The sequence below is a fragment of the Dreissena polymorpha genome, chromosome 13, assembly GCF_020536995.1.
Source record: "Dreissena polymorpha isolate Duluth1 chromosome 13, UMN_Dpol_1.0, whole genome shotgun sequence".
NCBI classification, from domain to species: Eukaryota; Metazoa; Mollusca; class Bivalvia; order Myida; family Dreissenidae; genus Dreissena; species Dreissena polymorpha.
Window position 1 is genome coordinate 55,597,804 of NC_068367.1, and position 19,545 is coordinate 55,617,348.

The 19,545-nt window shown below is 33.5% G+C and overlaps 1 protein-coding gene across 1 annotated transcript in view; it reads left to right on the forward strand.

Moving 5' to 3' along the window:
• Positions 1 to 19,545, forward strand: part of LOC127855604 (uncharacterized) — a 380,241-nt gene that overhangs the window by 354,275 nt on the left and 6,421 nt on the right. The window contains exon 12 of the mRNA XM_052391351.1: positions 14,779 to 14,910. Within this exon, the coding sequence (XP_052247311.1) occupies positions 14,779 to 14,910 (132 nt within the window). The remainder of the gene's footprint in view (positions 1 to 14,778; positions 14,911 to 19,545) is intronic.

Sequence of the window (19,545 nt, forward strand, 5' to 3'; positions counted from 1 at the left end):
ATATGTTCTCATAGAGCTGCACATTTTGAGTGGTGAAAGGTCAAGGTCATCCTTCAAGGTCAAATATATGGGTCAAAATTGCTCATGTTATGTTACTTCTGCAATATTGAAGCTAGCAATTTTATATTTGACATGCATGTGTATCTCATGGAGCTGCACATTTTGAGTGGTGAAGGGTCAAGGTCATCCTTCAAGGTCAAACGTTATATACGGGGACATGGGTTTCACAAACGCATCTTGTTGCGTATGTAATTAATTTTGCTAATTTTTGTGATCCCCCCGCCAACAGCGGAGGGATATTAATTTGGCGTTGTCCGTCTTTCCGTCTGTCCGTCTGGCACTTTTGTGTCCGGAACCATATCTTGGAAGGCTTTGTGCAGATTTCATTGAAACTTGGTATGAGATATATATGGATAAGAGGATGATGCACGCCAAATGGCTTGTACATCCTTGAATAATAGCGGAGTTTATGACCCTTTGTATATTGAAAAAAATGCTTTTTTTTGTGTGTCCAGAGCCGTAACTTGTATCCAGAAGTATAATGGCGGGGGATATCAATTCAACGAATTTGCTTGTTAAATCAGTTTTTATTTTCATGATAATCATTTAGTTTCGTACTGCAACTTATGATGGATTGTTACTACTATCTCCAGTATTTGTTTGTCATGGGTCCGTCACCATTTATCTCTTATTAGCTCAATCTATTTTTTGAAAAAAAATTATGAGCTATTGTCATCACCTTGGCGTCGGCGTTGGTGTCCGGTTAAGTTTTGCGTTTAGGTCCACTTTTCTCAGAAAGTATCAATGCTATTGCATTCAAACTTGGTACACTTACTTACTATCATGAGGGGATTGGGCAGGCCAAGTAAGATAACTCTGGCGTGCATTTTGACAGAATTATGTGCCCTTTTTATACTTAGAAAATTGAAAATTTTGGTTAAGTTTTGTGTTTAGGTCCATTTTATATTCCTTAAGGTATCAAAGCTATTGCTTTCATACTTGCAACACTTACTAACTATCATAAGGGGACTGTGCAGGGCAAAGTTATGTAACCTCTGACTGGCATTTGGACGGAATTATGGGCCCTTTATACTTAGAAAATTGAAAATTTGTTAAGTTTTGTGTTTTGGTCCACTTTACCCCTAAACTATCATAAATATTGCTTTCGTACTTCGAACACTCGCATACTATCATAATGGTACAGTAAAAGGACAAGTTGCATAACTCTTGTTGTCATTTTTACGGAATTATGGCCCTTTTTTGACTTAGTAACTTTGAATATATGGTTAAATTTTGTGTTTTGATCCACTTTACTTCTAAAGTATCAAGGCTATTGCTTTCAAACTTCAAATACTTTCATGCTATCATGAGGTTACTGTACCTGGCAAGTTGAATTTTTACCTTGACCTTTGAATGACCTTGACTCTCAAGGTCAAATTATTAAATTTTGCAAAAAATGCCATAACTTCTTTATTTATGATTAGATTTGATTGATTACTTTACAAAACTACTCTTACCTGACATACCACAATAGACTCCACCCAAACCATTCCCCGTGCCCTGCCCCCCTCCCCCCCCTTAATTTTTTTTTTTTTAAGATCATCTCACAAATGACCACCACACACCCTCACACTATACCCCCGACCCCACCCCCCCCCAATTTTTTTTAAGCGGTTATTATTTTTATTATTTTATGTTTGAAATACCGTCCAACCATCGCACCCAAGAATCCCCCCCACAACCCCCCCCCCCCGGAATCCCCCCTTATTGTTGTTTTTTGTGTTTTTTTTTAAGATCATCTCACAAATGACCACCATCCCCTCACACTATAACCCCCCCCCCCCCCAATTTTTTTTGTGAAACTTAAAAAACAAAAATATTTATTTTTATTATTTTATGTTTGAAATACCGTCCAACCATCGCACCCAAGAATCCCCCACCCCTCCTCCCCGATTTTATTTTATTATTGCATTTTTTTTCCCCGCATTTTTGGAAGATAATGTAATAAATGTCCACACCACCACACTATACACCCCTCTTCACTCCACCCCTCCCTCTTTTGTGATTGAAAATGAAAGTCCCTTCACCTTTAAAAAGAAAATAGATGAGCGGTCTGCACCCGCAAGGCGGGTGCTCTTGTATAATACTTGAATTGAGCATTTCACAATCTGACAATCATGCATATCATTTATTAGTTTCATAATAAAAACGTCTGACAAGGGTCAGATAATTTTAACATATATTGTTGTTATAATTTGTCATGTGTTGTATGAATAAATGACACTTCCATGATAGAGAAAATTTAAATATATTTTTAGAGACATTTGTAAATGAAAATGAAATAACTATACATTTTACAGTGGCTAGTCGTACGGCTAGACAAGAGGCTAGCCGCACGGCCCCGTACGGGTAGACAATAGGTTTGCCGTACGGCTCTGTACGTATAGCCTTTCCTATGGATATTGTCTAAGTTAAAGACAACCATTTTCAGTGAACTGATATATTGCTTGTATGAAACCATATATTTATCCATTGTCTGAACGACAATTAAATTATTTGTGTGACTCCATTTCTGAGCAGTACCTTGGCCGTCATTGAATTTCATAATATCGATGCCGCAACTAATTAAAACAGTTTTCACTCCTTACATAGGAAAGTCGTCTTATCAAAGAATCAAATTAGAAACCGATTTAAATTGTGTGTAAGTCAATTTCTAGAACGTAACTTTGACGGCTGTCGTCATTAAATTTCAAAATATCGATGCCGCAACTCTTTAATACAGGTTTTTCACGCCTTAGGAACGTCGACTAATTAATGAATCAAATAAGCAACCGTATGACATGAAGGAAGCCGTGAAAGATGAAGAATTTTTAAAGCGAGATTATACGATTTTTCAAATATTTATTAATTTACATAAAATGTGTATAAAAAAAAACAACTTATTAAACATATATTTGAACATAAACTTAAATAAAAGTTAAGAAGAACATGTGTCGATATATGCAAAATAAGCCAGATATTAAATTCTGAAATCGAAAATGTATGAACAGTCGAATTCGCCAGCATGTAAATCGTGCATGTACGATGTGAATCTAAATTTAGTTTTAACGGTTCATTTTTAGTGTGAGCGTCAGCTAACGCTAATGTTTTTGCAAATCGGTATGTGCGTAGAAGCCTTAAATGGGCCTTTTCACAGATTTTGACATGTTTTTAAGTTTGTCATTAAATGCTTTATATTGATGAATGTAAACATTGGATTTTTAACGCTCCAGAAAAAAATCAAAAATAAAATTTAAAAATGGAAAAAAAGAAGCCCGTACAAGGGCTCGAACCAGTGACCCCCGGAATCCTGGAGTAAAAAACGCTTTAGCCTAATGAGCTATCCTGCCAAGCATACATGAGAGGTGTATTCTATACCTGATATAAGCAATCTTCGTAGTTTCACAAATTTAAACGATAACAACAGAACTCTCCAAATTATTCAATCGTTTCGCGTTGCAACGCTCTATAATTTTTAGGTTTTTAAATCGTGAAAAGATGCATATAATGGCTATATTAGACCATGGTGAATGTTCAGTAATACTGATTCCTCACAAATATCATAACTAAAACGAAAATTTGCGAATCTGAAACAACTATTTTCAATTTTGTCAATTTACCAAACCGTGAAAAGATCCCTTTAACTATGACATGGAAAGACAACCACTGTCCGTTGCAGCAGACTACACATTCTTCTAGCGTCTGCTAGGAAAGATAACCACCACATTTGCCTGTTTATAGTCCACCACTCACTGGTGCACTGCAGTTGGTGTATATGAGTAATAGAGTTTAACAGCTTGTAAGACGATATTGGCCAGTCTAGTGTTTATCATTGAAAATCTGCACATACTGGCTGCTTTCAGAGAAAACAGGGCTTAATGCATGTCAAATAAGATAAGCCTGTGCATACTGATTAGCTTGTGCAATGCAAACACGCTAAACAAGGACGACATGTCGTATTTTATAATGTTTAAAGGGTCTCTTGTACTGGGATGACAATTTATGCATAAGCATTTAGCCCTGTTTTCCCAAAACGAAGCTAAAAATTTATTTTTTATTAATGATTTAAAAAAAACCATCTGAACCTGTGCTTTAAGACACACTCTTTATAATTTTGAATGGATTGTGTCCATTCAAAACTTGCAATATAAAAAGCTATAACATAATTTTTTAAACTGATGTGCGTCTAAACTTATACAACAACGAACACCTACAGTGACGTCAGCGCTTTGATAAATTCCTGCAACCATTTATTCGCCACACGAACACTAACTAAAAATACGAATGCTTCAGTTATAGGCTACTATTCCATCTGTCCGCAACCGCATATCCGCATCCGCAAAAAATAAAACAAGTAGAAATGCACTGCACTTATTCCATTCATCCGTATCCGCACGCGAATAGGCGTCCGCAATAGAACGCTCAAGTGAGCATTCTTGGGCTACTATTCCATCTATCTGTAAATGTATCCGTATCCGCAAAATATACGGACGCTATATTCCATTTATCCGCATACGTCGAACGTATCTTTATTTTTGTATATGGATAAAACTAAAAATTATAATTATTGAGATAATTATAATGAAGGACAAGCTGCTAAGCGTGAATTTAAGTAGATATAAGGTACAAATCATCGTTCTGTCCGTAAAAGGATACAAATGGTAAATACCTGAAACATCTTCTTTTAGTGCCTTGGCTATGATTTTCCATACATTTAAACTTTAAAGTATAATCAGAGTCACGATATGCAGAACTGCGTTGGTTGTATAATTCCGGGTATTTTTTCACGAATTCGATAGATTTTCAGTTTATTTTTTAGATGACAGCTACTCTCATCGTGCTAAATGCCGTCCCTATCTCGTCCGCATCCGTTTGCGGATAAATGGAATATAGCGTCCGTATAACGATTTTGCGGATACTGACGCGGATACGGATGCGGATGCGGATTGGTGGAATACTAGCCTTATTTTAGGAAAATATGTACGAAATATCTTCGTCACAATCGGCTCGGGCGCTTATTTGTCTTTGCTGCATATTACTGATTAACAGCACTAAATGACAATTCTATACTTTATAAGCCGTACGGCTAGACAATCTCAATAGGAAAGGCTATAATACGTACAGCGCCGTAAGGCTAGCCTATTGTCTAGCCGTACGGGGCCGTACGGTTAGCCTCTTGTCTAGCCGTACGGGACTGTACGACTAGCCACTGCCTTTAGTTATTGGAGGTTCTTATGTATTATACCCAGTCGCAAGTGTTATAGGCTATACTCAAATCTTTTCGTCCGTCTGTTATTGGATACTGTGATGGGTTATGTATCACATTCAATGTTTTTTTTTTTGTTTATAAGACAAAATCAGATTTTTTTTCAAAATACCTTCCTTTTAACTAATTTGAAAGCATTTTTACAGGTCCATTCTTGCGAAGCAATAATGCAAGTTAAAAAACTGGTTTTACAAGTCCCTATTCGATATTTATGACATAACTATGACTAAAATCTTCAGAATAGTTCAAAGCACGAAATGAATATCTTTCTGTTGGACATGAGGAAGTGGACCGAATATCGATGACTGGATCATTTTCCACGAAGGCACATAAAACTACAGTAAAGTTCCGCTACTTTCAGCTTGGTCTTAATAGCATGTCGGACTTCATAATTAACAGGGTATTTTGTTCTTTATTCAATACTTTGGGACCATGCAATCTTGAAAAATTGCAATTTACAGTGTTCAATGTGGTCTTAATAGCGGTACTCTTCTTGTACTAGGAATCGCTGCGTGTTTTAGTCATTATCTTTGAAATCCTTTTCGAAGCTATCATAAAAAACATTTATACTCGTGTCACGCCAGGGTGACATCACGTCAGGTTTAAACACAATAAGTAAATACATATTGTTATAACGTTTAAATATTCGTTTGACTTCTATTTTTCATTTCAATTTAATAATCCTATAAATGTTTTGTTTTTGGTTGTAATATCTATTTACCATTAACGATCCGCAACTGTTTTACCTTTACGTATCTTTGCAATGAAACTGTTATAGCGACAACTGTTTCATTATAGCTGCTTGCATCACACGGACACCACTGTTATATAATTCAATGATTTCTACAAGGATGATTCTATCCTACATTATCTCAATTGTTTAACCAAGGACATTGTGCTTTTAAAAGTTCCGGCGACTACAAAATCACGCAACAGGAGAAAATAACACGATACGTAGTCAAATAATGCAAAAATTCAAAAAAATATTAAAATAACATTAAACACATATTTAGTTCACCATTGTGTCATTCCCTCTGTAAAATGAATTCGACTCAAAATGTTATTAAATGTATTATGCAAGGAAACCATGCAGAGCGATTCATGCATAGGCCACACAAATACAAACAAATCTGATCGTGAGGATTTAATATATAAAGTTTGAGGTCGAGAAGATCTTAACCACAATTCTAATGCGAGTGTCGCAAGATATAACTATGCTCAAGGCCAACTCATTTTTTAGCAAACAATGTTTCGTATTTCAAGTGACACTATCTCAGGGACCCGGTATGTCGGTATAAAGTATCACAGAGTATACATATATAAAAAAATAATTGGGTCATGGGGACCCAGATACGAGGTTTAAAGTAAAAAAATGTATATGTTATTTGTCTGCAGAAATAACTAGATATATTAAGTTTTGAGTTATATATAGGTTGTTGAAGGTAATTCGCATAAAACACGCTATTTTTCAGTTGGATACTAGCATGGGAAAGGGAAGTACCCAACACTCCGGAAATATATCACAGACCCTATATTTAACCCAGTATGAGTATATATAGGGAGAAAGGTGTGTGAACAACCAGATACACAGACATACAAACAGACATTCCGATTACCATTAAAGAAACCGGCGTGTGCGCCTAGCGACAGTCGATTACCATTAAAGAAACCGGCGTGTGCGCCTAGCGACAGTGTATTAAAAGGTATACATACTATGAAATCCCCATCCCCAAAACACGCATGGTTCATTCAAAGATATATATCTCGCACTTACACAGTAACACATCTCGACGTGGGATCAATTTTAACATACACAGAATGGACAATGTTACATACATAGACACTTGTTTACAAACATGAAACCATAGTTGTATTAGGACAAGATCCGATAAGGATTATAAACTACCCTCACTCTATGTTAGAAACACCGCGGAAATCTGTTGGATCAAGAAGATACAGTGAAATCATGAATATATTTGTGTATTAACAGGGAGATAATTATATTTCACAACAACGTCATTTCCTATTTCTGGGATCTATTAATAGATACTCGTTCACAGTCGATAATTTATATATAGGGAGAAAGGTGTGTGAACAACCAGATACACAGACATATAAACAGACATACATATTCCCATTTGAGACTTCGGCGTGTGCGCCTAGCTACGGTGCAGAACGAAGTATACATACTATGAAATAAAATATATATATTTACAACCATTAGAAATACAAATAGCGTACCTTTTTTTATATAAGTTTTAAGGAAATGTTAAACATACAGGGCATAAATAACATTTGTTTCACCGATATTACCATTTTTGATTGTGATAACTTGTCTGCCATTCAATTGTTATTTGTTTCAGAGTGTATTTCAAAACGACAATATTATGTCTCATATGGCGACAGTTAAACGAGTCGGTTCATTCTGGACGTTTCTTTAATACATATTTTGCTTACCATTTATTAGCGTTGTAATGACACCTGTACATGCACAAACACAAACATGCATATTTTAATAAAAATATCATATGTAAAAAATACAAACCGATCGATACGTATTGATTCAAAAGTGCATCTGCATGTAAACGATTCATTCGGAATGGTAGGTCAGGGAGTTATTATATTTATTATTTTTTAGTAAAAGCTGATTATAATATCCCCCCAAAAAATTGTGACGGAAAGAAAATTTTAATACAAATAATTAATTCCAAAGCATTTTTTTTTATTTTGACGATTTATGGAAGTGGTTTTAATCATTCATTTTTTTCTTTCTTCAGTCCCAAGTAAATGCCGTTGAGTACGAAGTAAAATAACAAAAGAAAGCAAAGTTTAACAAAACAACTGATGTATATAAATATACTAAGAATTACGAAAAATTTAGAACAAACAATTGACAACATTTTAACGACACATAATTCAACATTAATTGCTTTCTTTTTTGTAATAAATTAAAGTTATTTTCATAATCTATCTGAGAAGTGAAGACATTTGAAATTTAGGCAAATTACATACAAGTATTAATAAACTGATTAATGTAAGTTAACATATTTTTTATCCATACTGTTCTATCCAAGGCATAGAATGGTACAATGACCGTCAGTTGGTAACGTTGCAGTAATTTAATTGTTGATAAATGAATAAAACACCATGCGAATGTATTGACTATGTAAATAATACCATATTTATGTTCAAAAATGTGTTGTGTTTCTTAATGAAATATCATGTTAGTCGTTATTGAGTTTTAACAAGCAAACGTATACACTTTCAAACCTTATGTTCTCATTATATATTCAGGATAATATTATAATAATAGGAAGTTATCAATACATGGAGTACATGCTATTTATGTTACATTTATTTGACTGCAACAGGTTGTATGATACAAAGTACCGTACAAACATCACAATGCAATATGAACTCATTCAAGTTTGTGGCTGGGAACGCGATTTTGACTATTCTAGTCAAAGCATGACTTTTTCAGTTAAGCATTTAATATAAAAGTGCTATATCTTAGTAATCAAAATCCGAAAATTGAGCATCCAATGCCTCAAAATGACGAAGTTATGCCATTGTTTGTGTTTCATTTCACAAACGACGAATAGCGCTGTTCTGTATGAATTGACGTTTCAATTCAATGAGTATCATTACATGGCATGCTGATCAGTTTGTGTTGATACTAACTCAATTGTTCGCGTATTGCGATGAACATAATTCATAACTTGACGCACATAATTAGTTGCAGTATTATAAATCATTAAATACTCATTGTTGCCATGGAAACAAACAATATTTGTTGTCATATTTATTGCCATTTTTAAGAATTGAAGACAAAAATTACAGCAAAATCAACAAAATAAGCTCTTGACAGATATGGAACATGGTAGTCACATTCATAATATTAAAAATGTATGCACATTTTCTGGAAAGAGGCGTGTATTCAGAAATTGAACATTTTGTATAGCTTCAAACTTGACACAAAAAAGAATCACAAAATTCAAATGTCATCGTATGTGTCTTGCAGCAATATTCAGCGACAATACTTAATGTTTGAGCCCGAAATAACAGGGGGGGGGGGGGGGGTACAGTTCTCCTCAAATATGCCTTTGCTTCATAAAAAATTATTTCTGTATTGAATGTAATAATTCGAAGATAATAATACAGGTTATATTAGCATCTAAAGTCTGAAGTAAACGTTGTGATTTTTAGCGTAAATATTTCCGGAGATATTAATAAGTGAAGCATTGCAGAGGAACACAATCAAATGTCTGACTTTGTTTAAAACATCATTATATCTTTAAAAAAATCTATAATGTCAGAGATACTCATTAAGAAAATGTATAAGATTCAAGACCGAGCCAGACTTTTTTTATTGAATACTATATATAGCTTTGTTTTCTTAACATTCATTTTTCGTTATTTATAGATCTTATTTTAGTATCACTTTCAAAGGTAATGTAAAAATCTGTCGTCGAAATTTGAGTTTTTGATTTTAACTAAAATTGGTCCGGAAATATACGCGTAACTCAGTAAGATTTCAGGAAGAGGGAAACTTTTTTAAGTATCTGATTTAGTCTTAAACTTAAGAGTTTTTATTATTTTATTTAAAAATCGATTTCAAGCTGAAACAAAATCTCTAGCCGGAAATAAATTATTTGAATTGTGTAATTTAAAATGAACTAGTGCTGGAGATGTTCATTAGCGAAAATGTGTAAGATGTCAGAAAAATGCAGAGTTTTTTATTGAAAAGTGCATAATTGCTTTTGCCTAAAACTTTATTTTAATTTCATTTTTTAAAATAACATTTAACTGGTAAAACCAAAGTCTTAAGCCTGAAAAACTGTCTGTGTGTTGTTCTCAATATTTTCATAACTGGTATCTTGGTTCCTTTTATTTTCTAAATAAATTTAAATTTACAATAAAATGTTCATCATGACACGTATGGAGCCTTAAGTAAATGTAAAATAGTTTCAATAACGTTGGCTACATTCCATAAAGTATTCATTTTCTTATCAAATTTTCACTATAAAGTTTAGATAAACAATTAAAACACGAACACAATAATATATGTTTTTCTATGGATTGTAAATTAAAGCAAGTCTTACAAAAATCTGCGATCGAGGTACAAAAGCATTCAGTGGGAGATCATGTCATAAGCGGATTAAAAGTGTTAATTTGTATGTCTGTTACACCACATATCTGAACGTGTGTAGATGCTGTTATTTAGATAAGATACCATGCGTCACCTTTTAATAACATCTTAAATGACAATCAAAGCCTTATTTATGCTTAGTTTTATTACTCTTAAAAATGTAGATGAATCTGGTTTCTATTGATTACCAAATACCTGATAGAATATTTATTAAAACAATACGAACTTTAATGTGATGATCCAATCGATAACAAAATTATTTAATTCCAGAAATATATTAAATAAAATCGCTTCACTTCATTGTATTGTACTGGGACCTTTACAAACAGATAGGTCCCTGTATCGTTCTACAGTGCCGTAATGGCTGCTTTGGGAGTATTCAGGGGCGGTAATCCGGGAGTTATCGATTTCTGGGATTGTCTATTGAGCCAGGGAAATGCACAATTATTCATGTTTATTACAACAGCCGAATCTTTATTAGACACAATAACACAGTTTAAAAACCCTCCTGAAACATAAACAAATCATAGCAGTGTTGGGCTGATATCATACGTATATAACATATGCATTATGTCTTTTGCTTGACATTGAGAGGATATTCAATAAAACGGTAACAATAACGATACTGTCAAAATAGTAAATGCAAATTGATATCAATTTAAGGAACTTAAACTAAGAAATGAAAATTGTTCGGATATTTCAAACCTTAAAGTACGCGAGAAAGAATAATATGTTTCTCAACTAATGAATCCAATCAACAAATAAAATAAAAAAAAATAAAGTAATTAATCGTGTCTGAGTAGGATTTATATACTACTATTAAATTAATAACTTCCAACAATGCAAAAATCTGACGTCTTCATAATGACATATTATGTTCTGAGGAACAAACACTCAGCTCTATTTGTGACTTACTGTCCGCAAAATATATCAAAATGATACTTATAATTATAACACAAAACAAACATGAAATATGTCAGTTATTCATCATCTGGGTTGTATTTCAAAATATTTCATAAGACTATATTAAGTATATATTGATGAATTATTATTAACAAATATCGAAATTGGTAGAAATCTGTCATGCCGGTCATTTGTCCATCCTTCCGTCATCCCGAACGTTAAACTCCCACTCAACTCAGTTTACAGGTACTAGGGGTACTGAGTTGAGTGGTGGTTGAATTTCGCCCCACAAACCCAATTATACACTGTGCAAGGGGCGGTTATAGCATTCGAAATGTCGTCATGGATTCAGAAAATGCACAAGTGACTGGTGTTCATATTCGGTCCCGTGTAGCTCTTCCATTCGCGAATCTTTGACGCGAATGGTTCTATAAATGATGTAGTATATTTAAAAAAAAATACATAAATAAATATAAATAAAATGTTTATGATTGCACAATTGCAATCTGTATACCGTTTCATTTCTTATGTTGACAACATCAATATAAATACTACTCAAACACTTCACATCAAAATCCAGCAATGATTTATTTTGCGAAAATGTTATATGACATTTTGTACATGTTTGATATCTAGTCCATATTTCTCACAATCCCCGGTATTAATTAAATTTACCGATGTGGATTAAAAATTAAGACATGGATATCAAAACAAATACTACACATATGTCATATACTAGTGTCTCACGTAACGGAGAGCTATTCAGACAAGTAAATGTTTTTACATTCTACTGCATTCGCACAGCATTAATATAAACCTAGGTACAGTATACCATGAATTTAACACATGCTGATTAACAACTGCCTTACACACGTAGTTTATTTAAAATAAATAACCTTTTTGTTCAAAAAACACTGTACGTAATCGATATTACCACTCTTGATTTTGATAAATGTAACACTATCGTGTAATGTTTATGTATGTGTTTATATATGACGACTTTGTATGCCATATATGTTGATTATTGGGATTTGCCTTTTTTTTCCAATATATTATTCACCACTATAATTTCAATTAATTGCATGTCATCTCTTGTAGCTAGTCTAAATGGTTATCCGCCGTCAACTAAGGGTAAGTACTTTTTACCATTGAGAAAGCGCGGCATTAATTGTATCAATATGCGTTAAGACGATTGTAGTGTTACTGTGAAACCATTTATTTTCGACAGCACAAAATTTCGCCATTTTTATAAAAATGACGATTTCGTCAGCACTTAAATTCGCCGATTTCTGATTTTGAATTTAAAAAAATGCGTCAGTCAATATCCGATTTGTGTGTAATACATATTCGCGATCAATCGCAGTTGCGAAAAATCGTGGTACGAATGCGGGAACACACTTGAGAAACACTGCAGGATATGGGGCCTGTTTGTCACATGCCAATTAACTAGTCTTTTGTTATCAAGGGACAGTAATGGACCCTCTTAATGTATGCCATTAACACGTTCATTGTTATGATTAGCGGACAAGTGGGATCGAATAACCGTTAACGAGTGTTTGTAATAACGAAGCCAATTGCCAATTGGGTATGTGTTCTAGTTGGTATGATTTTGATTAAAATGCTGTCAATACCGTTTTAAAACTGTTTGTGTTATACGAAAGAGGTTCCAGTTTGTTAAGTGTTTTTTTTCAAATAAAATGCTTTTTTTCTGATATCAACATTAAAATTAGAAACTCTATGTGTGTGTTTGTTCTTAAAAAGTAAACTACCGGTATATTAATCAATAATGTCAATAATTTAAAAATAAATAAATTGATACATATAAAATAGTAATAAGTGTGGTTAAACGCAAACAATCAAACAACAAACAGCAATTAAAATATTCATTATTAATTTGTGATAAATACGCATGTTGATCACACATCGTCATCTTTTTATTTGGTTTATTGTCTTTCATCGGCATTCGCTGCGTGATGGCTAATATGCAACACCCCTGAAAAACACAATGCACCTAATGGCTAATAAAGTTATAAACAATTAGCGCTAATTCATTACCATTCTACATAAACGAAGTCAACGCATTCGATACAGCTGTAATGCACACGCGTTTTAAAGAAGTGTCACGTGTCAGTTAAGTACCTTGTGTAATCTACATCCCTTTGTGTCAAAACCGGATTAATCTTGATTACGAAACAGCAGTGAATGTGTGCATGGATTATGTTGGAATTTAATGCCTCATGTCTACGGTATAGTTTAAAATATTGTTCAATTTGGTATTTGTTTTTGTTCAAACATAGAGCATGATTGTTCGTTAGGATCTTAAATTCGCAGATCGGTCGACTGACGAAATTTATGAAAATTAATGCCTGACGATTAATAATGGTTTCACAGTAATTCTGAACCGTTGTATCGTAAAATCGATCATACCGTGTTAAATGTCAGAAACCGGAAGTCGTTCAATTATCACAGTAGCCCCGTGAGAGTTAGTTTTAGTTTAAACCTATTTATTTTAGCTCGATTGCATCGAAAGTCTCAGGATTATTGATACGCTCTCGAGTCCGTTTTCTGGGCATAGAACCAGTACTTGGTGTCTATGGGGGTAATTTAAAGAACTCTCACACAGTGGGGATCGAACCCATGACCACCAAGTCGCTAGGCGGACACCTTATCATTACACCACGGCGGTCCCGTGAGAGTTATCAGACCCATTCCCGTAAAAACCGTCATACCGATGCAGAATAATAATATAAACATTATTATTGTTATAAAGGCTACTTTCACAAGACATATAGCGTTAGTTCGACATTAACGTTATTTCGGGATATCTGTATTTTTTTTTGACGTTGGACGTCAACCAGCAGAAGGTCTCATTCAAGACAAACCTTTGCAATAACAATCAATTTATGTTCAAATATAATTTTCTCGTTGATGCACTTGTATAACGTTGTAAATAAATACTGCTTGCGTCATATACAGCGTCTGGCAAGCAATAATTATCATAGTATCATTCATAATATCCAATTTGAATCATATTTTTTCACCGAATTTTCTTATAAGCTAAGCATAGGCATTATTTTGCATAACAGTTGGTTTTGAAATTTTAAGGAATTCATTGGGGTACGTTACACTATTTGGTATTGCTTTATCAAGGACTTGTTTAATCATTTACTCCTGTGATGTACTTGTTCAGGAAAATTTCGGAATACCTAATGACGACATATTTTTTTCGGAAATAAAAGGATAAATGGGATTAAATTAATACTTTGCGGAATTTAATTATTATTTGAGCCCAAATCACTTGCTGCTTTCAGAAACATTATTCAAGCTACTTTATAGATACCACCATGAATAGTTTGATGCTGTTTTGTTTTGTTCTCTGCCGAAACAATCACAATATGTAAAATGTTCTTACTAAATACAGCCAGCCCCAATATACATTATAAATACGACGCGTTCGTGTGCTACAATCAAGCAGACCCGGAAGACCAGCGTTTCGTTAAACAACTGATAGAAGAACTAGAAGGTAGAAGGGGACTCCGCCTGTACGTCCCAGGTCGTAATGATGTACTGACAGAGGAGCTGGAAGGTAGAAGGGGAATTCGAATTTTCGTCCCAGGTCGTGAAGTTTTATCTGATGCCAACCAAATCGAGGGAAGGTAAACACTCACCGCTGCAAAATTATTTGCAGTTGTAATTTGGTAAATTAAACCTCGTACTTTAAAACGTGCCATAATAAGGGCATAGTTTTACACATCCATATGAGCTACTTTTATTTGATTCTGAACAATAACATTTGATGTAAATCGAGCTCTAGTAGACACATTTGATAAATCTGTTAAAAAGCTGTCGTAACAATTAAGAAGTACTTTTGAAAAATTCGACTTAAACACCTTTCTTATCGGCAAATTTATTCATACTAACACTGACACGATTTCAAGATCCTTCAATCTCTCATGCGAAGCATCTTAGATACTTAAAGTTAAATGAACAGTTCCTGATATATATATATAGATATATATATATATATATAGATATATATATATATATATAGATATAGATATATATATAGATATATAGTAGATAGATATATATATTTATATATATTTATATATATATATATAGATATATATATATATATATATATATATATATATATATATATATATATATATATATATATATATATATATATATATATATATATATATATATATATTAAGTATCTAAGATGCTTCGCATGAGAAGCATTAGGAAACTAGTAGATTGCACAAAAAGGGTTAAATGTATCAACTTAACATAAACCTTTCTGTATTAATTTTGTTGTTTGGTTTTTCAAAGTACTCATGCTGTATATTAAACAAATAGTTGACCTGTGAAACAATTAACCCATTAAGCATTTAAAACGTAAAAAAAGTTTACATAGAACATTGAGTTCACCATGAAGTAAGAAACGTAATTAAATGCAGGACATGCATAAGCTAATGAACGAAATGAAAACTAGCGCAGATACATATACCGAGTATTGTAAAGAAAAATACTTACGATGTGTTCTAATGTGTTTGTTTAACAAAGATCTTTTATTGTCATGTTGTATCTTAGTATACAGATTGATGTATGGATGGTGTGATATAATTATTTGAATCAAACACGCATCCCCAGCGTTTCGATTATATTGCAAATTCATATGATATAAAATATTTTTTTCTGACTCTAAAAGCCACATTAGCTACCATTGAGTAATTAAATGGTAATTACATTGAATGACTTTTAATTATCTTTTATAACTGTCTAATTTGAGTTACAATGCTATGAGGTTTGATGGTATTTATACTTATATGTTTCATGAATATTGCTGGACCAAGTGTGAGGTTCAGCTCTCTAAATCAGGTTTAAAACCCCAATGCTTAGTCATGGGCGTTCCGAGGCGGTGACCACAGCTTTATTCTACTCTGTATATTGCTTTATATTGTGCCGTACTGTTTTAGCGGTTGGTTACTTGCCATAAATAAAGGATCACGAACGTTTGTATAAAAGGCATGCAATACTGCTAGACCAACTGGTGTTTCACTTCTTTATACTGAATATAACGCTTTACATATAAACGTCAACATATTGAAATAAAATCAACTTAAACGGAATAATTCAACACGCGGGGATTGAACACATCTTTAGATCATCTCTTCGGAATTTCTGGCGGTTTAGGCATACTAACAAGCACATGGTGTAAAGAATTGTATGGTATCATTGTACAGCTATACCAGTCCAGAGACTCATTCAGGCTGGCTTGGCTGAGCATATTTACAGTTACCGCTATCAGGCCACATGTGGGCTGTGGTCAGTCTCTCAGCATGGTAGGGTAATTAGGGGCCATAAAACTGCCATAAAACTGCACAGGGCCAGTGTGGTTTAAAGTTGCCTCCAAGTACTGTTTAACAATGTATTCTAATAATTCTTCTTGTAATAAAACCTTAAACAGTTTTGCATGGTTTCATGATATATGTTTAGACTGATAGACTATAATTTCAAGATATTTAAATAACATGGAATATTTCAAAATTCAGAATTCATAAACAATAGGTACATGTATGAACAAAATGTACTGGAATAATGGCATTTGAGACATTTTGCTACATTATTAATTTCAAAATGTATTGATTGCAATAAAAACAAAACAAAATATCAAGAAAAAAAAACAATGTCACATAAGTTTATTCACTGATCAATGCAGTAATTAAGCTCACTGTGTGCATTGTTTTGCTAACCATGCTAAAATGTCACATTTTAAGATATTTTATTCGAAGTTAAAACTGAAATAACACTAATCTATGGAAGTTAACTAATTTTTGCCAAGGAACTGACAAAAATGCTCATTATCGGCACCCTGAAGATCCTTTGATTTTGTTTGCATGAGATTTTAAACTTAAAATCTAATATCTATTAAATTTTAAAATATAAAATTAAGTGACTTAAGCGTTGAAAAATTTCTAAACAGTACGAGTACAATGAAATGTACAAACAAGCAGAGTAAAAAATGCCCACGATCGTTAATAACTTATGCTTAAATCTGTTCTAGACTCTCCAAAAGATACAACACTTTGTGTACAACGGAAAGCTCATTGAACGGCTCTTTAAAATTGTTTCTCAGGTTCTTCTTTAAACGTTAATCTTTTCTAATACACACATGCAAAGGTAAAGTCAAGTATTGCTTTAAATGAGTCCTAAATAATATTGATAAAGACCACGCATATTCTATTTAAGAAATAATTTCCAGGCCAAGTAAACAACCTACAAATTACACTATTACAGAGTTATAGTACTAAGCAAATTCAGTTCTTATGACGCCTTGAACGACTTTTGGAAAATAAGTATACTTTGATCAGACAGCTCCTATAGGATGTACTTGATTAGTTTAAACTATGTTTCCTAATGTATGAGCAAACAATGCTTGGCCAAAAATATATGATGGCATAAATTATGCTACTAATAAACATTTTTGTTGATGCATACACAACAAAATTCGTTGAATTTTCATAGACAATTGAGTAAAATAATATTGGATCTGCATTGGTAATAATTTCTTATGTTTCAATTCACTTATCTTGATTTAAAATTAATTTCTTTAATTGCATACTGTTAAACATACAAGACTATGTGACATGGATAAATCTGTCTCTCGTAACTTACAAGAATTATTGATTGTAATTATCTTCATTACAAACACGACTAAACTGATATTTTGATTAAATTCTATACGTACACCTATTTAGCACTCTATATATGTTATAAGAACAATTTACTTAGAACATAATACGAACTGAACACGAATGTCTTATTGAGCAACCAGCAGTATTTGCATTAAACCGCTTAGCCATTGCACATTCCGCCATTTTACGCCTTTTGATTATAAACAAACATAAGCTACATCATATTTTCATATGTGTAAAAAACACATTTATGAAAGTCAAATGAATTAACAAGACTATTGCCAAGCAATATATGTCCCCTACCGGCTCCACCACTGTCAGAAATTCCACCATTGTCAGATTATTTTTTTATTTGTTGCCATAGCAACCAGAGTTTTTGACGTAGGACCAAAATTAAATGACGTGCATAATGTCCATATTGCTATCTATCCATGTTTCAAGTTTCATGAAAAAAATATGAAGAACTTTGTAAGTTATCGCAGGATCCAGAAAAGTGTGACGGACTGACGGACAGAGCGAAAACCATAGTGGTGAAACCGGTATGGGGCAAAAAAGCAACTTGGTATAATACAAATATCATAAATGTCAATTAATGTTAATATGAATGTTGATACATGCACATGAACATGGTTGCAATAAACAATTATTAATAACACAGTGCTTTTACAAACATTTTTTCATGTGCTTCCAGAATTTTGTAGTGAATAAAACACTGTGGAGCTGTGAAATTCAAGAAATGCAGAAGTTACCTCAGAAGTGAAGTTTGGGCATACTAGCCAACTTTTTATCAACTTTTATGGCCCCTAAATTACCCGTATCATGCTGGGATGCTGACCCCAGCACACATTAATGGGCATCATGCCATTATCTGTAACTGTACATATGATGAGCACTGACCAGCCTGAATGAGCGCTTTTCATGGCATTATTCTTTGGACTGATACATAGGTTTTCTTTTAAACTGAAGCAGCAAAGCAACATCTCTATGAAGATTTTAATACTGTTTGGGTTCATCGGAATATAAAAGAGGAGAGTCGAAGGATCATGGGGCTCTCACTTGCCACCATTAGGCATGATACTGTTCTGACAAGGTGGTATTCGCGAGCTTTCCTTTCGGCCTTGTTTTTCAATGACCCAGTAAACATTTGGCCGAAAGCTACTTTAAAAAAAGATAAGTATGTTGCATACTGAGTATTCAGAAGCTGTTTCTTTAATTTGAACATGGGGATTTTGAATGTGACTTCTATGGTGTGCAGAGTCATTGTGAATATGCTGTTGACGTCAGGCGCATCATGGCCGATAACAAAAGATCACAATACATGTCATGATAGTTTGGAAACACTCAAGCATATATTCATTTAACTAAAGAGTTGAACCTATGCTGTTGCAATGTGAACCTAACATAACTTCACATGCAATGTATACGCTGATTAACGGCGAAACGAAAACGTTTGCAATTACACATTACAGTTTGAGAATTGCATG